The sequence below is a fragment of the Lepisosteus platostomus genome, chromosome 9, assembly GCF_059453375.1.
Source record: "Lepisosteus platostomus isolate fLepPlt1 chromosome 9, fLepPlt1.hap1, whole genome shotgun sequence".
NCBI classification, from domain to species: Eukaryota; Metazoa; Chordata; class Actinopteri; order Semionotiformes; family Lepisosteidae; genus Lepisosteus; species Lepisosteus platostomus.
The window spans coordinates 61,827,354-61,853,083 of record NC_142619.1 but is presented as its reverse complement, the minus strand read 5'-3'; the positions used below and the strand labels follow the sequence as shown (position 1 = coordinate 61,853,083).

The following is a 25,730-nucleotide window of genomic DNA, read 5'->3' as shown; positions in this document are numbered from 1 at the left end:
GCAGGTGTGTGTGTGTGTGTGTGTGTGTGTGTGAGTGAGTGAGTATTGGACACTGCAGGTGTGTGTGTGCCTGTGTGTGAGTGAGTGAGTGAGTGAGTATTGAACACTGTAGGTGTGTGTGTGTATGAGTATTGGACACTGCGGGTGTGTGTTTGTGTGTGTGTGAGTATTGGACTCTGCAGGTGTGTGTGTGTGAGTTATGGACACTGCAGGTGTGTGTGTGTGAGTGAGTGAGTGAGTATTGGACACTGCAGGTGTGTGTGAGTGAGTGAGTATTGGACACTGCAGGCGTGTGTGTGTGAGTATTGGACACTGCAGGCGTGTGTGTGAGAAAGGTACAGATCATAAGAAAAGAAGAAAAGTCGACTCTGAATGGCTCTTTGAGCATGGCGAAGTTGAATATTAAGAGGTTGAAGGTACCCAGCCTATATCAGGCCATCCCTGCAATCTGAGCAGCCAGGCAGGGAGGAAACTGGTAATGAGGCCATTGTGAGGCCACTGATGATCTGGAAAAAGCCACAGTTCTCAATGGCCGAGACAGGAGAAAATGAGAGAGAGATCACTTTATTGGCCATATACAATTTCTTGCATTAGGAATTTGTCTTTTCGCAGACTCCAGCTTGCTCTCCCTGAGACACACAGACAGGGAGAGAAGCTGGGGGTCAGAGCGCAGGGTCAGCCATTTATCAGGCGCCCCTGGAGCACTTGGGGTGAAGGGCCTTGCTCAGGGGCCGAACGGAGTAGGATTCCTCTGCCGGCCGCAGGATACGAACCGGCAACCTTCCAGCCACAGGCGCAGATCGTGAACCACTGAGCCAAAATGTAAATGAGCCAAAGCTGGGCAGCATGGCAGCGTGGCAAAAAAAGAAAAAAGATCTGAAAACTACTTTTGTTCCTGGAAAACATCTCAAATCCCATCCAGAGTTTGCAAAAATGCATTTAACTTTTAACAAAATTCATCTTTTACCAAGGCAACGTCACAAAACTTCAGCCACACTGGTGTGGATTAAAAATAAGAAAGCGAATATCCTTGAGTTGCTGATGCAGTGTCGCTTGTGTGATTTATTTGACTCTGAAAAATCAACCTGCTGGGTCTTGAGCAAGTTAGCAGTGTGTGCAAAGCTTGTAGTCTTCTTCAAAAAGACGCACAGCTGCAATTGCTGCCAAATGTGCTTCTTCCAAGTATTGATTCAACAGGGTGAATACCTGTGCAATCAGCACATTTGAGATTTGAGTTTTTTATTTTTCTTTGCTGTTTTTGCTGACATTTAACAACTTGTTCCCATAAAAGTGTTTAGTTCAAGTATTTTGACCTTGATTTATTTTGGGTTTGATTAAAAATATTCACTTACAGATGTGTAGATATGTTGCAGTCCAACACAATGGGACATCACTCCCAGGAAGTGAATTATTTCACAAGGCTCTGTATGACTATTGTATCGTTTAAGGTGTGTGTATATTCATAGGTCTTGAGAATAAATGTTATAAAATCTGGAAACAATCATACACCAGATATATGGAGGTTAGTCAATGTCAGAATTCCTACTAGTTTCCAATATACAGCCATTTCCCGCTCTTGTGCCATTTTTTAATTCTTCAGTCTTATCTAGCTGTATCATTATTTCATATCCCTGCTCCTTTCGAAACCACAGCGATTTCTGCCGCAGTGCTGGTTGCCCAACAGAGATAGCAGCGTACACGTATTGTATAAACTCCTGTTTTGTTCACTGTTGACAGGGCTGCCCGCTATTATGAACTGCCCCCTTCTTTTGAAGAAGAGAATGGTCTGGAGGAAAAGTGTAAAGTTTCCAAGACAGTTGATTGCAGGGTGGGAGACCTAACAGAAGAACGTAGCTGTATTGAGGGGGAGAACAAGATGCTTAATGGAAGAGGTGTTAGTGGGGCCAGCAGGGGGCGCTCACCCTGCGGTCCATGTGGGTCCTAATGCCCCAGTATAGTGACGGGGACACTATACTGTAAACAGGTGCCGTCCTTCGGATGAGACGTAAAACCGAGGTCCTGACTCTCTGTGGTCATTAAAAATCCCAGGGTGTTTCTCGAAAAGAGTAGGGGTGTAACCCCGGTGTCCTGGCCAAATTTCCAATTGGCCCTTACCAATCATGGCCTCCTAATAATCCCCCTCTATGAATTGGCTTCATCACTCTGCTCTCCTCCCCACTGAGAGCTGGTGTGTGGGGAGCGTTCTGGCACACTATGGCTGCCGTTGCATCATCCAGGTGGGGCTGCACACTGGTGGTGGTGGAGGGGATCCCCATTACCTGTAAAGAGCTTTGAGTAGAGTGTCCAGAAAAGCACTATATAAGTGTAAGCAATTATTAATTATTATTATTATTATTAATGGCAAACCTGGATGCTGGTTTGATGAGCGGTGCAAAGGAGCGTCAAACACCGCTCCAGCTCCAGTCCTTGTTGTCTTTAATAAGTCCGGGAGAATGGAAGGGCTGCATGGTGTCAGGAGTGATGTCAGAATTCCCAGGAACATGAGCTGAGGGAGACACCCTGATGTGGCAGCAGTTCTTTTCCATTCCCTTGTGGGGATGGGGGATTGTGAGTGCAACCTAATCCGTGTGGGAGCTCTGCGTGCAAGGGAGCGGCTTGTGCCGAAGTGGGTTTCGTCACGCCCGTATCCTACCTCCAGCTGCGCCTCCCTTCCCCCCGGCTCGGGAGGGGGTGCTGGCCGTCGGTTCGAGAGAGTGCGGCTGTGTATCGGGTGCACCAACACGCTTGCAGTTTGTCCGAATATCCTTGTGTGCACGATTGAGAGCAGGAAGAGCGAAGAGTTCCGGTGACCGTGGAAGTACTGTTTCTGCGCGAGCACGAGCGTGTCTCCGAGGTGCCGGGTGCGAGTCCTGGTGGAGTTGGAGCATCGTCTTTCGGCCGCTGCCCGAGCAGGACTCCCTCCCTCCCCTGGTCCCCCCAGGCTCCTAGTGGGGCGGGCCCTGACCCTGCCACGCGCAGCCACAAAGATGAAAGAAGCCTTCATTTCAAGCCTTTACAGTGCATAAAATAACCAACACCAGTCGGCTTCAAACAGCGTTCAGCACCACCAGCACTGTGCATGGCCTTTAAATACCGCAGCGGAGGCTTAATTGCACCCATGTGAGAATGTGGGATTCTAACCCCCTCATTACCAATTAACCAAATACTTGCCTAATTCACCTCTAGTGTAGCTATTTACAAGTGTTGAAAGCTGTGTAGCGGCCCCTAGTGGCAGGTCTGTTGCAATTACAGCCCCCTTCCACAGCATACCTGCCCCAGTGAGATACGCCCCTTGGCAGTGGGTCTAGGCAGCACCGGAGGACTTGCCCCGAAATGTGCCTTTCCCCCAAGATGGTAGTTGGAGTAGTTCAGTGTGCCTGTCCTAGGCTCATGCACCTTAGCTCTGACCGTCTAGTACAGATGTACAGAGCCTTTCGTGGTTAAATAAGAGAAACTGTTCTGAAATACAGTTCCTACTTGCTGTGTTAACTAAGATTTACTGAACTGCCTCAAAACAGAATGTGGATGTTGAGTCATTCTTATTTTAGCTTGAAAGCAAAGGCCTGTTTGCTTGGTTTTCACTGCAGCGTGTGACTAGATGAAACTGCAGTGTTTGTGCTGATCCCAGTCTTGCCTGGCACAAGGACTCCTCTCAGTCACTGAGTGTTGGGAAGGCAGAAGACAGTGGGTGTGTTTCCCACAAGACTGACCCTCTGTTGCAGGGAACACACAGCTTCTTTAATAAAGTGAATCATTTCTGACTGCCTGCAAAAAGAGCAGCATTTCTCATCATTGTGACCTTCTTAATTAAACTTCCCTGATGGCATTTGAAAGTGGTATTTTTAGAGAATTTCATTAGTGAAAAGTTCAGGATTTAAATAAGTGGAAAAACAACAACAACCTCCAAACTAACTACGAAAGCTCATTTTTAAATGTAATAGAGTGCTTGCTTTCAAAGGTATGTTTGTCTGAGGAGAAACAAAGTAAATTTCAATTCTCCAGTCACCATGTATGCCAAGTGTGGTAGTTTGTGTCCCTTGTCTTTTGAATGTATCTATTGTTGCTTTAAATTACGTGCATCTGAAATTTCCCAGAGGACCCACTGCCAGTTCTGAAACAAGAGTGCTTCTGCATGTTAAATAATCTTCATTCTCAGTACAGCTCAGCTTTAAGACTGTTTCTGATGATCACCAGAGCACTGAGATGTGTAATTCATTCCGTCTGCTTTCAAGTTCAGTTTCTGATGTCTTCTGAGCTCAAGTTATCAAGCTGTTAAATTGTGTACACCTACTGCATAGATTATTTCTGCTTCTCAGAACTCTGTTGGAACTATTGTTGGCAGTAGTAGTTGTATCGGAGGTGATTAGAATGTGTCTCTGTTTTTCTCAACGTGTGGCTTTGGGAAAAAACTCTTCCGGGTGACTCCTGATCCCCCTTGTCTTTGGCAGGTGGCAGTCATCATGTCATTCCGCCTGTGGATCATGGGCGGCTCCATGCCCTTGTTCTCTGAGCAGGACAACCCAGCATCCTTCTCTCCACACCTCCTCACCAGGTAAGTCCACCCACACCTTCACACAGAGCTGCTGACCAGCAGATAACTTCCTGTTGGACTTGGGGTTCTCCAGAGTCTTTGGAATACTGTACTGCTCCTGGATGGACACCAGGGAGATTTATTTGTGAAGTTAGTTCTCACTCCTATTGTAAAAAGAGAAGCTCTTTCTAGGTTGTTTGTGGAGCATAGCCATGCAACCCTGATTGGGGCCGATCTTTGCTGATCTCTGAGCCCAGCTAATTCTTTTTATAGCTGTGATTTCTGCACTTTGGGTAATGTGCTTATCGTGCATTTTAACGTCTTGCATGGAAAGTGTTCCTCATACCTCCTGAAGCAACACAATAAGAGCATTGATACTGTTCACACTTGGGCAGCGTAACATAGTGGGTGAATCTCTGGGCTCGTGAGGGGGCAGGCAGGTTGTGGGTTCGAGTACCTGCTGCAGACACTGCTGTCATTCCCTGAGTGGGGTACTTTACCCCAGTGGCTCCACTCCTCCCAGCTTTATTAGTGGGGACCAGCAGAGCTGGGGGTAATTCCTGTGATCTTTGTCCTGTCTGGGGGGGTCAGTGAACTCTCTGTTCACGCACCAGGATGTACTGCTGTGGCTCTGCTCTGGACATCACCTCTACTGTTCGCGGTCCATGTTCAGTCATGGTTTATTGCTCTCCCTGTCGGTGTTTCTGTGCTCAGGAGGACCTGTCAGTCTCACGGGTGGACAGTTTCTTCAGGTGGTCACTTGGAGCTGCTCATGGCTGAGCGGGCTCACTCCGTGTTTTGAAGGCCAAGGAAGTGTAGTGTGCTTTGGCATCTTGCCGTGGCTGAATTTCTTTACCATTCGAATCTGTACCAGGAGCTTGATAAAGGGCGATCAGACGGAGGCAATCCAACTCTTCCCAAACAGTTATCTTGCTGCCTCAGGCTTGTATCTTTACTACGCACACAACCTTTTTAGAATTGGCGTGTCTTAGATGTAAGAGGAGTTTTGGAACACAAGACAGCCTGTATCATCATTCTTCTGCAGTATGCTCGTTTTAAAGCCTTCGGAAACTGTGGGAATTATTGGTCATTGATTAAGTATATAAATCTCCAGTAATTGGAACACATCAGCTTGTGTCTGAATGTTGTGCTAAACGATATTTTTTTGAAAGGTGCTGCATATGGCATGTAGTGCTTGTTAATTATAAAGGGAATGTGGATCACCTCTGCTTTGCTCTGCATAAAAAGGGAGAGGTACAGTACATCATGACTTTCTGCATTTGAGTCCTGCTGAGTTTATTGCTGAAAAGAAAGCAGGATGACTCTAAAACCAACAGCCCTTTTGTGAATCTGACGGGCTTTTTCAGTCCCCTTCACAGCACCTGGGAAATGAAGTGCACACTAGAGAGTCAAAGACATGCTACAAGGCTGACAGTGCTGTAAAATCTGCAGGACAAGGTCTTGTACTCAGTCCAGAGTGTGCGGCCTGTCCTCTTACAGTGCGCTGCTGGAGCAGTGTCGGAGAACCATGACATTTCTGCTGCAGCATCTGCTATTCCTTAGATCCACGTTTCCCATTGTTTCCTGCCAGCATGCAGGCGCGATGCTGTTCCTTTTCCAAGGGAATGTGAAAATGCATTCTTTGTCAGCTGCTTTTTTTAACCTCGTCTCCATCTGTTTGATGTTCACGGTTTCGGCACCGCTGTGACGTGTGATTGATCTGCTCGTCGTGGGCGTAGGCTTTGCTGTGTTATCTATCCAAATATTAATAACTACTGTTTGTGAAAGGCAACGCGAAGAGAGAGCGTTCTCTCTGCTCAGATCATCCTTATTGACAGAGACGAAGTGTGGTGTGATTTATTAGTGTATATCACACACATCCTGCAGTAGTAATGTTCTGAATGTTCTAAATAGACATCTCTGTGCATTCAGGCACTGGGTTGCCACAACTACTCAGCACTGCGACAGGGCACTGTAAGTGTCTTGATGAGCTTCTAAAGTGGTCTCGGAGCAAACTATAGACACTTTGAACTGCTACACTGAGGTCCGTGAATTGATCATTTCATGACCCGTACTGTAACAACCCCTGTCCCAACGTCCCAAGGTGAAAACAGAGACCTCAGGAATGTATACAGCCCTGCCCTAACCTTGCACGTGTATTGTACAACTGTCTGTCTGTCACTTTGTATTAAATATAGGAGCACACTGTCAGATGTGAGTTATGGTGTATGTGTTTCACAGGTGTGACGTACTGTAAATAAGATTGGAAAACGTCCTGTGTGCGAACGAATGTTAGATGCTGATACTAAAATAAAGCGGTTTACCAGTTTCTGTAAGAGGTGGTCAAGTGAGCTTACTGATACAGGTCATCCCAGGGTGACCGTCTCAGAAGATCATTTTTCCTATACTGACACGGCCAAAAGGACTAAACGTTTTCAACTGTGAACTGAGAGGACTACAGTCAGATCTGATTAAAGTTAGAGATACAAGATTCAAAATCTTCAAAAGCATTGAAAAAAACAAGTGAAGTTTTGAGAAGAGTGAAATTTAAAACAGTGGGTACAAGTGGATATTATTAAAATATTAAAAAACTGGGACCAGGAGGCACTACTTTACCCAAAGGGTGGTGGGAGTGTGGAACAAGCCATGCTGAAGCTGATACCCTGTCCGCTTTCATGAAATGACTGGATATTATCCTCGTATCAGTGACCTTCTGGAAACCAAACGTGCTAGATGAGTCAAACGGCTACTCCTCATCTGTTCAATTCTTATGAGATGCTGCTGACTTTCATACTTTTGCAGTGGGACACATGGTCATAAAGGTTTGGAAAATCTAAAACCAACTCATCTTGCAGGTCTTTTTATTTTTATAGTGTTCCATTTAGTTTTACAGCAGCATAAGAACTAAGGTATGTCCCCAGCACACACAAACCAAAAACATCTGCTTCAGGGGTCAGAGCGAGGCAACGTTGCTGTGCAGAATTAACCAGGAGCTGCCCCTGGGCCATCCCACTGGAGTCCCGAGATCTGCATACGAGGAGAACAGCCAAGCGAAACCCGGTGCCCACTGCACGGCTGTCTCATCATTGATGAGTTTCACGAGCTTCGGAAGTCCCAGGCATGCTTCAGAGCTGAGGCACGGGAGTCGTGTCAGCAAAATAAGCGGCTCTTCCTTCCTCTGTGATTCTACATGTCCTGCAAAAATGGAAAGCTACAAAAATAACAATGGCTTATTATTAATGACTTGAGATGTTAAACTCATTTACCTATTGAGTGCGCCCACTGACATTCTTCCATCATAATTGGTTAAAGGGTTTTTCAATGGAATTTGATCTTGACTGAGGGAGTGAACAATCCTAATTTAAAGCCTGGAAATGCTGAGTGTGCTGTATGTGTCAGTCTCACTGCAGACAATCAGTTGTGACAAAAACCCCTTGCAGACATAAGACCATAACGCATATTGACGTCACCGCCCCTCCCTGTGAACAGCAGGGACTGCAGCCGTTGGCCTGACGGGAGATTTCCCTTTAGCTCAACTGGCTGGGTCCCTGTTGAGTGACGCCAGGGGCCCGGGTTCGAGTCCCCAGCAGTGGGGGGCTGACCTGAGCCGGCAGTGGTGAGGGCGCGTACCCACGTGAACCCGAGAGTGCTACAATACATTGAAATGAACAGCCGGCACTCGTCCAGCTCACTGTGTGTGAAAGTTTTATTTCCCCCAAGCTTTAATATGCTGGGATGTTCTAGTACATTATTTATGTGCGGACAGGCGTGTATCATTTACTTAGTACTGTAAAGGTACAAGAGATTCAGTTCTGTATTGAGAGTTCTTTTTTTCCCCAGAAGAGTTCTTCTCCCTGTGACGTTTCTTATGATAGGGAGGTATTTGCTTTGCTTGTTAAAATTGGCATGAACTGGTAAGGTCAAGTTGCAGTGCTGTGTTATTGATTTAACAACGCAATCCATAACATTTTTGTCTTGATTAGCTTAACACATGCAAACCTCTAATTATTTATTTGAGATTTTGCTAGTCTGGCTTAGACAGAGTCAGGGTATTGGGGCAGAATCAAGAGCACAAGTCTGAGGACCCGTGTTGCTCTACGCAGGTCTGTTTCCCAGCTGCAGCGTCACCCCAGCGATGGGTCTGGGGTCCCCAGTGCTGCGGAAGGCCAGACCCGCAGTGCAGTGTGCTGACTGGCTCTCTTCCTCGTCCCCAGGCTCCTCACGTACAGCTACCTCCTGGCCTTCAATGCCTGGCTGCTCCTGGCGCCCATCGTCCTGTGCTACGACTGGCAGGTGGGCAGCATCCCCCTGCTGGAGTCGGTGTGGGACGTCCGCAATGCCGCCACCTGCCTCTTCGGAGTGGCCATGGTCTGTCTGTGCCTGCACTGCCTGGCATCATTGCAGGTAATCCTGCTCACCTGGGGACCCAGCCCAGCCACAGGTGCAGGCTCTCTCTCTCTCTCCCCCTTTGTCTCACGGTCTCAGTCTCTCTGTCGTCAGTTTTTGACCATTATTGACATGCCTGAGGCCAAAGCCTACACAATCACCTCAACCTTTACAGCACGAACATATAGATAAACATTTTCAGACACCACAGGAGAAATGGTATTATTTGAGACGGTCAGTCGTTGTTCCTCAGGCTGTGAAAGCAGAGTACGTACTGGGCTGCCAGCTCAATTGAGTTTCCTCCCCTTGTAGGTTTAGAAGCAGTTTACAAGTGCTGTTTCTATGTGTTTCTGTCACATCTGCAGTGGTGTGCTTGGAGATACAAACCTTTATCAGATTCATCTACCAGCCAAACTCTGTTCTTGTCAAATAGGGAGTAATTAGAGTTGTAGTTAGAATACGATCACTTTATTGGCCAGATACAATTTCTTGCATTAGGAATTTGTCTTTTCACAGACCCCAGCTTGCTCTCCATGAGACACACAGACAGGGAGAGAAGCTGGGGGTCAGAGCGCAGGGTCAGCCATTTATACAGCACCCCTGGGGCAGTTGGGGGTGAAGGGCCTTGCTCAGGGGCCAAACGGAGTAGGATTCCTCTGCCGGCTGCAGGATTTGAACCGGCAACCTTCCAGCCACAGGCTCAGATCCTGAGCCACAAAGCCACCACTCCGCCCAAGTGGTGCTTGAATATCATTGAATACTTTGAATACTCAAATATCATCACATAGTGAAGCTCCTCGATATACTGCAATCTACTGTCTGATCATTTTGTCCCACGTATTTTAATTTATTTTCTGATTGGTTTTATAACAGGTTTAAGGTGGATCGGTGTCCGTGGGTCCCATGCGGCTCTCCCCCATGATATTCTTGCAGCTGCTGCTCAGCTTTTTAGTCCGTAGTGGTGAAGTGGTCAGGGCTCTGGACTGACCAGTCCTCCCTGCAGGTGGCCTTCCTGCAAGTGGAAGGCCGATGGTTTAAATCCCAGGGTGGTTCTGCTGTTCTGTTTCACCTCCTTAGGGGTTGGTGCAATAAAGAGCCCTTCAGTATAAATGTAAGTTCCTTTGGAGCGTCGATCTAGTAAATGACAGTAATAATAATCTGAAAATATGCCTTAATGATCATTAAGGCATTGCTGCAATTAGTTTCAGAATGCTAACTCCATGTCCATTGAATGGAGGGCAGATTTGTTCTTGCCCTGTTTTTACTTATAATCAGTGTCCAGCTATTTTCAGGCATGTGTACTGGAGCTCAAAGGCTAACACTTGCATTCCCACCATTAGCTAAAGATGCAGTTAGTCATCAGAGTTGTAGGCGACTTTGGAGTTAGCAGCAGCCTCTTTAATGCGCAGTAGCTCACAAAACGGAACCTGCTGTACTTCAAAGCAGGTTAGTTTGATTGACCTGATAATTCATGACATGAGAGACTGTTGAAAAATGGCAGTCTTTTAGGTTATTGCAACTAGTCTAGTTTTTATGTTTTCCATTTTTGGCTCTATACCCCCTTCAGAGTGTACTTTGATATTCAAGGCAGCAAATGTCTCTGTGGGAGTAAGGGACTTGAATAAATTAGTTTTTCAGAAGACTGAATCCAGTGACTAATTGTGAAGCCAAGGGCAATGTATTTAAAACAGAAATTATTAATGGCTCTGATGCTCCCTGTTTAAGCTGTGACCATGTATATAGGGTGCCGTGTTTACAGTCTAGTCCTCTATAATTATTTAACATATGTCCGATCTTGATGTAATCTTAAAATCAGACCTGATCTCAAATTTCTCAGAACTGACACCTGATATTGCAGGAAATATTGTACTTTCTAAAGGTTATTGATGTCATCTTTTACAAGACTAACTTTGGAAAGATATTTGCTGTACTGGAGCCATAAGAAATGGCTCTAGCATTTTGAGCCGAGACTTTAAAGAGTATTAGACACTAGTATTTGTCGATCACTAACTAATAATGCTGTTAACAGTTCATTTAACATCGCTCCTTCTAAAGAAATGTATCTAAAAAATATATGAACAAGAAGATACAGAACATATGAGCTGATACAGAACATAAGGAGAGGAGCGTGTAGAAACTTGAACACGAGCAGAGGGATTTTAAAATGTTTTAGCTGCCGTTTCTTTCCTTACTGACATCTACATTGGGACTTCAGCTCTGCCAACACATGGAAAAGGCGCTTCATCGCAAAGCAAAACAACAGAATAGCTTTAGAGTATCAGGGTTTTGATAGGGTGTAGGAAAGTTTTATTATTGGTAGAGTTCTTATTTTAGATAACTTGTCTATTTTCAGGCCTGTTTTCGTTTGAGTGGGGCAGATTTTGAATCCGTGCTGTGATGGCTTTCTTGGCAGAGTACTTCAGCACTTTTTGCTAATATTTATTACAGATGAAAGCAAACATTTTTTAACATTGATAGTCCTTCCCTGTTATGCAGTGTTACACTAAAGAACAAAGTACTAACAAGAAAAACTCTACAGTGGAATAGAAAACGCCAATAGTCCTTCAGTGTACGCAGATATGATTTATGGTTCACAGACGCTGTGCCGCGTCGTTTGTCTTGAAATATACAATGAACAGCAAATTAAAGAGGGCAATTATCGGGGCACATGACAGAACCCTTTCCCTTAGGGTCTGTTCTGCTGGCGTCTCTGTGACATATTATTTCAGTATGGATGCACTTACCAATAACAGCTGGGCCATTTTTCATGAGTGCTGTTCAGGCTAATGTCGTGGATTATGAATGTGCTGGGCCCAGGTCTCAAATACAACTCAACCAACGTTCTTTAGGTTTATGGGAATTTTATGCATGAGCCAAGTAAGCCCATTTGTTCTGACCGTTATTTTGTTTTCATCAGCGGTTTCCACAAGGAATGCCAGGGATTTCCTAATGTCCTAGTTTCAGCCTGTTTTATCTGGAGCATTCCGAAACAAATCTAAAACCCATCAGCGAAACAAAAAAGAAACGACAGCTATTTGTTAAAGCCTGAGCGTTCGGAAACAAATCTAAAACCCATACTGTACATGAAACAAAAATACAGGCCAGCTATTTCTGAGAGCCTGGGGAGGGACTGACTCCGTTACAGGCGAAGGAGACCCCTGTAATTAAGCACACTCTTCCCTCCCTCAAGGCTGCAGTCCAGCAGGGCTTTTAGCTCTCTTTAAACAGCTGGAGTTGAGGAATATTAAATCGACCCAGTCCAGCTAGTGATTAGTTCCAACTAGCTCTGCAGTCAGGAGCTCAGTGGGAAGGAGAGCTGTGGCCCTCTGAGGGCGTTGGTGTGGAGTTGGTCAGGCCGCAGGACAGTAACCAAGGGCTCCACTGGGAATGGAGGAGATATTATCCCTTATCCACAATTTCTGCTTAGTAGCAAAAGAGCCTGTTTACTGCCAGGACTCTTCCTGAGCTGCACCCACGGCCCTCTCCCTGGGATTACAGCTTCTCTCTCTCTGAGGACCTGCAGCCTCTCTCTGTGGAGGGTCGAGCGGTTTCTCTCTCCCAGCGCGAGCCCGTCTCGTGCCAGCCTGTGTTGTGGGAGGAAGGAGGCTGCCCGCAGGGGGGCAGGTTCCAGGGGCGCAGGGGTGGTGCTGCTCAGGCCCCAGGAGTGGCGGGTATCCTCTGCGCCTGCGGCTGGAGAGCGCCTTCCCATCAGCCCCGGCTCGCTGGCGTGGCAGGAATGTGGGACCTGGGAAATAAGGATCATTGAGTAGGGTCTTTGGAACACATCCGCTCTTCCATGAACGAGGTAATATGAGCATCGCAGCCAGTACATCCTCTAGCACGTCCACTCAGAGCAGAGCTCATGCACCACCACAAGTAAATAAAAGGCCGCGCTCTAAATACCAGGTGTGATGAAAAGAAAAACTGATGTGATAAATTCAGCTTCACGGATGTCTAGAAGATTACTGGAGGGAAATTACCTCACAGTATCGCTTACAAGCTGCCCCGGCTCAAGAAAAATACTCCAAAGAAAAAACGCCAATGTGTAATTTCCTCTTGAGGAGGTCTGCTGAAGAGAAATATTCTGATTTTGGTCAACACCAGATATTTTACTTTATATTAGATGAAAAAAAAACTGCCCATCTTACAGATCATACACAAGTGTCTAGAATACCCATGTCTTCCTACCAAGGCAAAACAAAACAATCCATCATCTTTTGGGAAAAGTTTTTTTGGGAGGGTGGGAATTACTTGAGATTCTGCGTTTGCCCAAATTGGGTTGTAAACTTTCCCCTCACCTCTCAGATGCACTGTAGCTGCCTGTCGGGGACACCTGTGCCAGTTTAGCCAGGAGAGTCTTCACTGCTGGCAGTGACATGTTTAAGCAGCGGAATTACAGTTCAGTAAATTATTGATGATTAACATAATTCATTCTGGAAGCGTAAGCCTTTTTCTGTGTGTCAGAGGCTTTGTTCACTTTGTTGTTGGCTCAGCGGGCTGTTGCTGGCTGTGCTTTGGCATCCCTGCCAGCATGGTGTCCTTGATGAGCCAGTGGTGGGAGCTGCCTGGCTCAGTGACTCAACAGTGGGTTTTATATTCGCAGCAGTGGAAGGCGATTTCAGCTTTCAAGGAAGTACCTTTGCCTTGTCTCGAAGAAAAGGCACTGCAGCTGCCTCCCAAGGTCCCTCATTCTGTCCTGGGCATTGTGCAGCCCCGTCCAGGCCCCGCTGTCCATCTGTCAGGCAGGCCGAGGGCTGTGCTGGTGGCAGATGCTGCATTACGCTGTTGTGTTCCTGCACGGTTGCCGTGGCCAACGGCTGGTGCTGGCTTCTGCCCCCTTTAATCTGCTGGGCTCCCCTTTCGCTGCTTTTCTGCCAGGGGAGCAATGCCCTCACAGGCAGAGCAGCTGGACGTGAGAAACTCGGCTGCGGCTCGGAAAAACCCACCTGTTTCCATGCCGGAGCAGCGGAACTGGAGACGGACTGCGTTCGAGAAGGGAATCGCGTGGGACTGCTGGGCCGTCAGACAGACAGCCTGAGGAAAGGCCACACGCAACCCCCACTTAAAAACAAAATACATGCAAATATAAAAATTGCCTGTCGCCTGGGATGTTGTGGCTGACTGGTGTGAGTGCAGAACCGCAGTTAGGATGCCGGAGAGTTTAAAACAATATTGCAGTGACAACGTGCCATTTAAACTGTCAGGTTCAGCCACAGTATCATAGCAACCAGGGGCTGGAGGAAGTCCATCAAGCAGTGGTTCCTCTGCCTCAAACCATCTGCTTGTGAGTTTCAAGACCTCGGGTTCCATTTCTCCTGGAAAATGTGCTAAGAGCTAAGACAGCCTGGGAAACAGAAGAGAATATCCTGGAGCTGAAGACAACGGAGTAACTGTGTCTTCGGAGCAGAATGGGGGACGAGGCCAAAAGCAGAAGACCTGCACAAAATGAGGTCTTAAAGCAAACTGAGCATCGCAGCTGGTCTCACCCCCAGCAAGTCTGATCAGGGCAGAGATGGGTGGTGGATTCTGACGTGAGGGCACCGTGTGATTGGAGAGGTGCGGAGGGTTTGTTCATGTTGGGCGTTGAGAATTCCAGGTGCTCGGGGAACCAGGATTACAAGTGAATAAAAGAGTGTGCCTTAGACACCAGGTGTGAAGTGATGAAAAGAAAAATTGATGTGATTAATTGGACTTCACTGATTTCTACATGGAGGAAAATAACCTCACAGTATTGCTAACGAGCTACCCCATGCAAGAATAATACTCCCTAGGAAAAACCAAGCATGTGAACACATTCACAGCTCAGCTCGTGCAGGACCTGTCACACAGAAGGGTTAGATCGTTCCTTTTTTCATTCATGTGGCAGAGCTCTGTATTTTTTTTTAATGAGTTAAGATGCGAGGAAATAAATGCATGAATTTGAGGTTAAAGGGCAATGTTGAAATATTGACATCATTTACATTTATTGTTATGGAAATCTTTTAGAAATCTGTATTTTATTCAGTCATTTCATAAAAAGGCAGTATTTGTCTGATTTATGACTGCTCAAATTGGTTCTTACCCTAATTTATTACCCTTGCCTAATTGAATTTCAACCATTAAGACTATTACTCAGAGTGTGATGTAACCTTGTTATCAGTAACTTGCTGCAGTGTTGCCACAGCAGACAGAAGGCTGCCCTGCGGTCTTGCAGAGTGATGGAGTTATTAGGGTTACCACATGAGCCAGCATGGTAATACCATGCCTAACGAGCAGTCTGCATGCAGTGGTGAAGAAAAAACTGTTTAGTGCTTAGCACTTACATCTCATCAGATGAGGGGCTTTGCAGGATTAAAGTAGATTGGGCAGGAGAATAAGTGGCTTCCTCAATCACTTCTTCTGATGTGAGATGTCATGACGAGATGAGGTTGTACAAAAAGGAGAGAGTCCTCAGGGTGCACAACTGTTTAGTTCCATACAGATCGGTGCAATGCTCTTCTCTTTTGTAACGGGAGAAGATACCGGATGCGGAATCTTGAAACAAGACTCCTGGCAAGTAAAAGCTCGTTTCAGGCTTCTGAGCGGCTGAGCCATGGAAGGAGCCCACGAGGAGCACAGCCTCTGCTCCAGGCACTGCCCGGCACGTCTGGGCTGAGCCCGGGCTCTCCAGGCAAGGTGGCAGCAGCCCCTGTGGCTGTGTAGGATTGCACCGGCTGGGGTGCCTGTGAACGTGCGGTTGTAGTGATTGTAATTACCTCACACATGCATACTAAATATACAATTTATTGATATAACAAGACCATGCATGACAAACAACAAACGGAATACAATATTTTTTGTGAAACGATCTGCTGCAATGCGAAAGGTTGATCGTTGGCTGGACTGGTGTGCAGTCCAACTTGCCAGCTGCTCACTCTGTGCTGGGTGTGTCCCGGCTGCAGAGAGACAGGAGCAGAGCTAGTTAGTGTTGCTGAACTTTGGACTGTAAAAACAGCCTGCGCACAGTTGCCTACTTGGGCTCTGCCACAAGGTAGACAGATGGGAGAACAGAGTTCATCCTGGCTGCAGCTTGGTGCCGAATATGCATGGATACTCAGTCGACATCAAAGAGTCTAGCTGTCTTATTTCATCTATCATGAAAAATAACATTGGGTTCACAAACACAAGATTTCTTCTGTTTCAGAAAGAGAATCTTGGGCAGAATTCTGTACTTTTCTGACTCACTCTCTTGACCTGGAGCTACTGTACCTGCAGTAGTTGGGACAAGTCAGATTGCCAGTTCAGTTGGAGAAAGATGATGAGCTGGTGGAATTAGCCAACGGAAAATGAGTTGGGTGAAAGATTTTAAGGTGTGACATCACAGCTGATTGGATGAGGGTGTGATCAGGTATAGTCTTGGTACCTATCCTGCAGGTCCCTCACTGGTGATCTTCCTTGAACCTGTGATCTTGGGAAGAAACAGACTGCAGACTCGCTGGAGCACATCTGCGCTATACTGTATATCATTAGATGGGCACAGCCCTATGATATCTGTTTTTCAGAAAGACGAAAGCTGCCTTGTCAAGGCAACACAAAGATCATCTTTAATAACATTTAATTATAACTGTAACAATATGCCCTGCTGCCACACAGTGCTCTCAGCAAGATCTACACCAGCTCTCCAGACAATGGTGTCCGTGCAAAGAGGCTTTCAAAAATGACAGGCAGCTGTGACCATGCATGTGATGGACAGGGATGCACAGTTTTCATCCTGTCCCTTCTCCAGTGAGACAGGGGTCATAGTGATGAGCTGGACTGATTAAAGAGGAGAGCAAATCGTAATTATCACCTAATCAGGCTGCTCTCACTCCACCTGGCTTAGACTACCAGTAGCTCTTCAAGTGCCTGCTTCTCCCAGACTGAGGGAAGTACCGACATGACGACCTGATCTTTGTACTGAAAAAAGGAAGAACTGGCTGTTGTTTAGAGTAGGAGGTGAGGAAGAGCTCTGGGCTAAATCCTTCGTGCTGAAGCTGTCAGAATTAATCGGGGCCAGGAACATTGAGAGAAGGGGCTTGGTAACAGTAGCTGGGCTGTTTTATAGACCATTTAAATTCTAATGAAGTACAATCTTTTCCAATGTATCACGTTTAACTTAAAACGCAATATCTGAGCACTTCAGCTTCATTAGTCAGGCTTTGTCAGAGCTCCAGCAGTCTGCTGAGGTCTGTATATAGAGAGAGGAATCAAAGTGGCAGCAAACGGTGAAGGGAGAGAAACCAGGGTTGGTCACTGCTCACTTCCATGGGCAGTCGATGCACTAACAGTAAGATTAAGGTTACAAAACCCTGAAGTGTGAAGGCTTAAATGCTGGGAGTAGTAAAATATCTGGAGCAGCAAGGGGGTTTGGGCATCATTCATTGTTTATTATAATGAACGAAGACGAAGGGGGTGAGCAGGGGACGAGCAGCGGTGTTGAACAGATTACTAGAGGGGAGCCAGTAGGCTCTAATGAGGGCAACAGAATAAGTGTCTGACCCACAGGAGTGTGGTGTAGGTCACCAACTAATAGGCAATTAAAACAATAGATAAGATCATGAAAGCTTTTAGATAAAATGATGCTTTTATAACGGTAGACATAATCAATAATGATGATGATGATGATCAATTTTCATGGCCTAGCTAACAGGCATTGCAATATTATTCCTGTGATCAGTAAATTACATTGGCACCCCGCCTGATTTTGAGTGGACTTTGTCTCCTGCTCATGTATAAGGCATTGGATGGCCCAGCTGTAGGTTTTATAGGCTTATTGCCTTTAATATTACTGCAAATAGTCCAAATTTTAATCCCGGCCTTTTCACTTTGTCAAGACCTGGGTGTCAGAACCTGTCATGCGCGTATCTGTGGAACTAGATCCATTATAGATGCTGCAACTGTCGACACTTTCAGTTTTCAACCTTTTTTTCTTTTAAAGATCTATCTTTTTACGTAACTTATTTTTCCACTGGATTTCAATTTGCTGTCCCTTTTTTTCCTTTTCTTTAGACTTCTCTTGTGTATTATGAGAGTGCTATTGTACAGCGCTCTGGGTTTCTAGAAAAGTGCTCGGAAATAAAATTGCATTGTTATTTTTCCTACCTCAGCAGGCCTCTCTTTAGAAACCTTGGAATTCAAAGACAGTAATTGAATGTCTCTAAAATCTTAAGGCTGTGGAGAGGTGATGAACTGCCCTAGTTAAACACTAGCGTGATCCCTTCAGCACCCTCTCCCAGCCGAGAGTCCATTTAGAACGTACTGTATGGCAGGGGTTCCCAGTCCTATTCCTAGAGGACCACTCTAGGACTGCTGGTTTTCATTCCAGCTCAGCTTAAATACCCAATCAGAGCCTTAATTGAAATAATGAGTGGCCTGCTGGTACTATTCGCAATTGGGATTTTATTTCACTTATGAAATGCCGTCGTTAAGAGGTAACATTAAAAAAAAAATGTAAGAGTTGAAAACAGTCAAACAGTTATTTCTGTTATTAGATTATTAAGTCCATGAATTCTCCATTTGCGTTATCGTGAGCTTGTCTGGAACAAATCCCAGCAGGTGTGTGGGCCTCTAGGATTGGGAGCCCCTGACCTAAGGGAACACAGACCTGTGGGAAACCAGATCCCCAGCAGTGGGACCCCAGTCTACTACAGAAGGTGTGCCTGTGTCCAGAGACACTGCAATGTCCGCGTGTTGGGCGTGATCGTTCTTGTGCCTGTTTTTTGGCTCAGCAGGCTGCAATCAGAAGACTGATGTAGTCTGGCAGTGTAGCTTTATGGAAATGTTTTGGGGCAGACATTGGAAGCAGAGACACCAGGCAGTCTGGAACAAGCTTCCCAGCCATGTTGTTAAAGCCGATACCCAGGATTCTTTCATGAAACAGCTGGAAGAGATCCGATTAATCCGCTGCTCACAGTCAAATTGAGTGGCCAAATGGCTTCATCTTGTTTCTTTCATCCGTAACTTTTCTCACTGTATATTTTTATGAGTATATTTGATTTTACACTGTATATTTTATTTTTCTGTGTAAATGATCAAGCATTAATCAACAGTCCAGGAAGGCCGTGTATAACTAATAGGCAGGTACAGTGAAGGGAGAAAGAGAGAGAGGGTGCAGGCTCCTTGTTGCAGCTCATCCAGGAAGACCAGACTGGAGTGAAGTATCTGAACCTTGTTAAGAGAGCTTGCGATCCTGCTGTTAGGAACTTTGATTTCTTGAATAGAGAATCCCGTGGTGAAAAACAGCCTCTCCTGGTTAATGGGTGCATTTCCAGAATAGGGAGATGGGTTCTGAATAGGCACTGATACTGTAGGTTCCCATTCATCTGGATGCATTTGGATTTATAGAGAGAAATTGAACTCTGGGTAGTGTTCTGTTTAGTTTAGAAGGCAGCTTTATCTCTTCTTTTAGCTGTTGTAGGCATTGTAAAAGAGTTAAGTACTTGCTAGCAGTTTGGGGTTTTTCTGGATTGTTAGGACGTTGGGCCTCTGGGAAATTATTTGAAAGCTTGTACATAGCGTAAATTGTGTTGTGTTTATGGTGTGTGTAGTTTAGAGTGTGTATTATCAATACTAATGAATATGTGTTTAACTAGGTGTGCCTGATTATTACTCTTTTCACCAAAGCTGTGCCAGAGAACAAAGAATTCTTCAGAAATCATCATTCGTTATCATCATTCTAACTAAACCAGCCCCTTGGGTATATTCTTGACAGAAATCATTTACCCCAAGTTGGGCTTTATGACCATTTATTTTACTGATTGGTATTAATCCACTCAGTCAGTTCCTGAAACCTCTCTAGTTTCGTAACCCCCCACCCCAAATTCAGATGACTCTGCCATTGTGGGGTGTATTAGAGAGGGGAGGGAGGAGGAATATAGGAGCTTGAATTACCAATTTTGTGGAGTGGTGTCATCTTAACCATCTCCAGCTAAACACCAGCAAGACCAAAGAAATGATCTTTGACTTTTGAAGGAATAAGTCTCCGCTGAACCCTGTTTCCATCCAGGGTGAGGACATAGAGGGCGTACATTCCTACAAGTACTTAGGGGTACACCTGGATGATAAGCTGGAGTGGTCTGGTAACACTGACGCCCTGTACAAGAAAGGCCAGAGCCAACTCTATTTTCTTAGGAGACTCAGGTCCTTTGGTGTGTGTGGAACACTGCTACACATTTTTTATGAATCAGTGGTGGCGGCGGCCATCTTCTACGCTGTGGTGTGCTGGGGCAGCAGCATCATGACAAAAGATGCAAATAGGCTCAATAAACTCATCAAGAAGGCTGGCACTGTGCTGAGGATGAGCCTTGATCCCATGGAGGTGGTGGCTGAGAGGAGAATGCTGACCAAGCTCACAGCCATCATGAACAACACCTCTCATCCGCTTCATGGGACTGTTACTGGGCAGCGGAGCACATTTAGCAATAGACTGCTCCAGCTAAGGTGTTCAAGGGAACATTTCCGCAGGTCTTTCCTCCCGGCGGCTGTCAGGGTGTATAATGCTGCCCTAGGCTGTTAGCCCTTCATTTGCTCGTCTATGGACAGCATGTTTACTCCATTGTACTTTTTGGACAATCAGTCTGTATAAACCTATGCACATTTTGCACATACAGTATTTTATTGTTTTTACAGTGACTATGATCAGCACATTTTGCACACACCTATGTACTTATTTATTTTTATTTATCTTGTTTGTCTTTTGTTTTATAACTATTCTGATGTCTGTTTTGCTTGTCTTGGGCTGGACTGCTGTAACACATCAATTTCCCTACGGGATTAATAAAGTATTATCTATCTATCTGTAACACTGTTATTGGCTCAATCTAGAGGGCAATGCAGGGAAGGTGTTTCCAGGTGGGGGAGTTGGGAGGTGAAGGCCCAGCCGACTCGCACGCCGCGCAGGAGAATGCTGGGCGCTGATGGGCAGAGTGGCCTGCGCCCACCGTCGGCTTTCCAAAGGGTTTGATTTTCTCTTCTCTTTTTGGCAGAAACTGGAAAACAGGGAAGTGCTGGTGGGGATCCTTTTCCTTGTGTTCCCGTTCATTCCGGCGAGCAATCTGTTCTTCAGGGTGGGCTTCGTCGTGGCAGAGAGAGTCCTCTATATGCCCAGGTAAGTACCGCTGTCCTCCAGCCCAGACAGGCCTATGGCACTGGTGCTGTACTTCAGTCCACTGATCCAATAAACCACAGAGTGCACGTGCTGTCATTACTGGGGAAATGTCCCACAGTTTTACATTGGATTTTAGGATTTACTGTATAGCATGTAGCTAAAATAAAGATTCATGATCAGCTGCTGAGCTGGGGTTTATTTTTCCTGATCTCTTTTGGGTAGGCAGAGGGTACCCTGGGTCTGCGTGGCGACCCAGAGACATGCCTGAAGATGTGCCAGTGTTGCACTTATCTCGTTGTCTCTCGCTGCTCCAACAGCCTGTGTGAATTCAGTACCCGTAGGAATTAGTGGCGGCCTCAGCTGTCTCCAGGCTCCAGTAACTGGATTATTGAGAGGCCTTTTTTTTTATTTTAAATGGAAGCTTTTTTCCAGGGACAGTATAATGTCAGCTTTTATTAGAAAGCTTGAGGTGAAAGCGCCTGCGCAGGGAAGCTTTGTGCTACTTGTGTGTTCATATACAGCACACACTGTCTAGTTCCTTTGCCTGGGACCCTTAATATAGTTATCTCTGGCATGTAATCTTTCTAGATGATACCACATTCTTATTTTAATAACACACGCGCTGTGGATATAAATAGGCCCATATTAAATCAGATCCTCTCAGTTTACAGACCCAGTCCTTCGGGGCATCTGTCTGTTTGCCAGTGGCCTCTTGAATCCACTCAGCAGGAACGACGCGTCGCTCTTGAAATGCGTGACAGGCAAGGGTGTCACTTCAGACCTGTCCTGGGAAAATGTCTCATCCTCGGAAATGTTGAGGAAAGGTTGTCTATTAAGCAGTTTTCTTTCCACTTAGTCTGACAAAATGTTTCTAGGTCCCTGATTGCTCGTCAGGGAGCTGAAGGCTTGTCTGTGCCTTGGGGTTTTGCCAATGAAAGATAACGAGGATGTTAATTTTCTGTGTTGCCAGTATAATGGCGATTGTGTGAGTTCTGTTGGCATTACTGGTAAGTAGGTCTCTCTGACTGGTCTGGCCTGTCTGACCCACTCTTCCAAGTACAGCTGATATTTTGTAGCCTACTTTGTTGATTTTCCATAAAAGAATTGATTCTTAAGTTAATTGACTATTAACTTAGAAAACAGTTCCTAAACTAAACTTGTGAGTGCAGTGTCGACAGTCGGTACATAGGATGTAGTAACTGTCCACTGCTGCCTTCATAACACCACAGCATTTCATTTGTCTTGATATATGACAAGACAAAAGAAACCCGAGGCAGAGTGGTGGCTCTGTGTCTCAGGATCAGCGCCTGTGGCTGGAAGGGTGCCGGTTCAAGTCCTGCAGCCGGCAGTGGATAGTGGGTGTCTGGAACAAACTTCCAGGACACGCGATTGTAGCTGCCTCTTAGATTCCTTAACGGAAAGGAATAGGCTGAATGCTCGGGACTTTAAACTGCTAGCACGAGAATGAGATGACCATCTTTCTCATGTATAACCTTTCCTGTGTTCTTAAGTAGCCCCACATCTGCGTGCTGGGCATGGCAGTGACGCGTCTGATTAAATGCCCTCCTCTCCTGGGGGTCCGCGCCTGGAGCAGACCGGCCTGTGCGTACTCCAGTGAGGATCCTTTTGGATCTACTTAGCCTCTGTGAAATATTTTTTCTGAGCTGCATGAGGAAATCGCTGTCTGGTGAAGTTCAGTGCCTTCTCACCTTTTATATAAATAGATATTTCACAGCTGGGTGTTATTTGTCTTCCTTATCAAAGCAAACAGGAGAGAGGGCGGCTTAGCGCTCTGGACTGTACCATTTCAGGCCCTCTATCTGCCTCAGAGTTGCCTTCCTTCATTTGTTCACCGCCAAGGCAAAGAAGATAATCCTGCCCCTTTAGCATGCTTTTAATGTCTTCCGTAAATGAATCCCTGGCTCTGCGGGAGAGTCATTAGTCTGGAAGAGCGCTGTAATCTCCTGGCTCGAGACTCAGTCAGATGCCTGGTGTTGTGGAGTGGAGGAATTATACTTCCTCTGTGCTCAGGGTTGGCCCAGGGAACAGGTCCTCAGGTGCTGAACGACAGGTGTGATTCTGTCGTTCACTGTGATAGAATGTTCAAACCTCACCCTGTGTCTGCAGAACCAGTCAATCTGAATGGTTCTGCAGGAACATGAACAGGTTTTGACTGAACCGAAGGTCAGCTGCTGGCCATGTGAATGGCAGCCTGTTACTTGAAGTATTTCAGCTCGACTTTCTCCGCTCACTGAGATGTTTCTTGCCAGCTACTCTTTGTTTGTCCACCCGCTGGAGATCCTAATTGTCTCTTTTCGGTTGTTGTGATCCCAGGTTCAAGGTTCACCACTGAGTGTGTAGTAGTGTCTCATGTTGACTTGTTCATCTGTCCATTTTATTTGCTCATCAAAGACTGTGAATCAGCCCTTTGATGCAGTTTGAGACCTTTCCTTTTAGTGGTTACTTGTTGTGTTTCAGAATTCCCAGAGTCTGTGGTACAGGTCCCTTCGTCTTGAGATACGGTCAAGTCCTTTGTGGCTGTAAGGAGCATGCATACAGATGCATGAATAAAGCTAGAGTGTGACTATTTCCTTTTTGCTAATGGGGAAAAAGTTTGAGCTTGGCACACAATTCTTCTGTGCACATGGCGTGCATGAGTACGGGGGTTATACAGTCCTGGCTATTCTTATTCCTCCTTGTTTAAGGTTTCAAACCGCACACCTGCTGGGGTTGTGAGCTGTGTTTTGTGGTGCAGCCAGTTGTTATGCCACAGTTTTCTAGTGCAGTGAGAACGGCCAATTGCGTGCTACTGTTTGTTGCTGCACACCCACCCAAAGTGAACCACTGAGAAGCGGGAGCACAGGTGTAGCACCACTGGCTTAATATAATGGGTGTGTGTATTCAGCAACATCCAGACGTGCGTTCTTTTGCCATATCTTGAAGCAGCGTGTCATGTTGCATTATTGACCTCACTGAGTACGGCTTTAGGTCTAATTATGTAATGTAACGCTGCATTAAATTTCAGATAACTGCACATTTAACTTTTAATGCCAGATCCATTTTCTAAATTGCAATACAGAAGCTTCGTCACTCTGTATAGAACAGCTATGTAAATATTTAAAAAGTGTTTAGCACACTTAACCTTTAAAATGCGATTTTCTTCCAAGCGTGGGTCTGTATTATGAAGACACATCTCCCATAAAGTATGTTTTTATAAAGTTACTTAAAACACTGACTGCAGCACTATAAATATTACTTTTCTAAATGCTAAAGGAACAGTGAACTTTTGTGCTGCAAGAATTAAGAAAAAATGCATCGAGCATAAATCTGTGGCACAGTACGTCTTCTGCATATTGTTTCCTGGCTCATAATTCTGTGATATGAGTGGAAAAGTGTTTTAGAGTGCACTGAAGAGTGGAGCATGCAGGAGCTGTGCTGCTGTGAGGCAAGGCAGGTGCGAATTCTCAGGCGTAGCCTTCCTGCTGATTGAAACTATAGTGCAGAAATTGCCCAGAGCTCTGTGACAAATTGGAGGAGTGTGTTTTCTCTCAGATGGAGGGGAGATGTCAAGATGATTGCATTATAAAAAACATACACTATTTACTTTATCAGCAAGTGAAATGGGTTATAAATAGAAGTGCTGGCTCTGATTTCTGCAAAATTTTAAAATTCCTCCAATTCTTCCAAAGAGCTTAGATTTTCAATTACATCGCCCCAGTGGGAGTACTGAAGGTGAAACATGTTCCACTCTACAAATTTACTGCTACAAGCTGTAAGATCAGATCTTTTGCAGGCTTTTCAAAGTAAGAACTGCTTTGTTTTTTGCTTGATTGATTTTAAAAGACGTGTGCAATGATGTGTCTAGGCTTGTTGCTGTAAGGAGAGGTGCAAAGCTGAGGAGACTCCGATAGGCACTGTTTGAAGAATTTTATTTAGTGGTAGATCTGTAGATCTTTCTTATATCAGGGAAGATGTGTTTTAAGAAAGAAACCTGAGGGGATACTGAAAGAAAGGAGTTTGGTTTAGATTGCTCTGGAGAAAATGTCCATTTTGTCCCCTATATTTTAAATTGACACACAGGTTTAGAAACTATTTTATTCTGTAGAAAGGGAAATGGAGACAGATAATTAGATTCCGAATGTGTGGTCCCTAGAGACACATTGTCTGTGCCCCTGTGCGCTGACATTACCTTAATGATGGTGTCATAGTCCCTCTGACGCATCTCTGCTTGAGTAGCTCCAATCATGGAGTTTGTACAGAAAAGTTTTTTGTTACCATGGCTTTTGTAGTAATTATGGTTATCATGGTGATTAATGAAGATGGATTTCCCTTGAATGCATGTTTTTTTTATTATTTCTAATGCAGTTTTTAGATTAGTCTGGGACAAACGGCCCAGTCGTGCTGTTGAACATGATGCCTTTTCAATCTGCTTATTCCAGGAAACAGCTCCTCGGATCTCTCGGATACAGGCCTGCTCTCTTTTGAAAACGTTTTTATATTCTTGTTCCCCACCCTCCGCCCCCCCAGCGCTTTCAAGTCAAAGCAAAGTTTCCTCTGTTGTTATGTCAGCGTTTAAACAATTCTGTTTTGTAGGAAAATAATTTTTTTTTTTTAGAATTTCTTCTTAGAAAGCCTCACCACAATCATTCAGCTCAAAACGGTTACTCCTAACCTTACTCCTAACTCAACACATCACTCTGGACCGGAAGA

At 45.5% G+C, this 25,730-nt stretch overlaps 1 protein-coding gene across 1 annotated transcript in view; it reads left to right on the top strand.

Moving 5' to 3' along the window:
- tmtc1 (transmembrane O-mannosyltransferase targeting cadherins 1) overlaps positions 1-25,730 on the top strand; it is a 129,679-nt gene that overhangs the window by 55,312 nt on the left and 48,637 nt on the right. Inside the window, exons 6-8 of the mRNA XM_088646086.1 lie at positions 4,449-4,552; positions 8,746-8,935; positions 20,899-21,020. Coding sequence (XP_088502212.1) covers positions 4,449-4,552; positions 8,746-8,935; positions 20,899-21,020 — 416 coding nt within the window. The remainder of the gene's footprint in view (positions 1-4,448; positions 4,553-8,745; positions 8,936-20,898; positions 21,021-25,730) is intronic.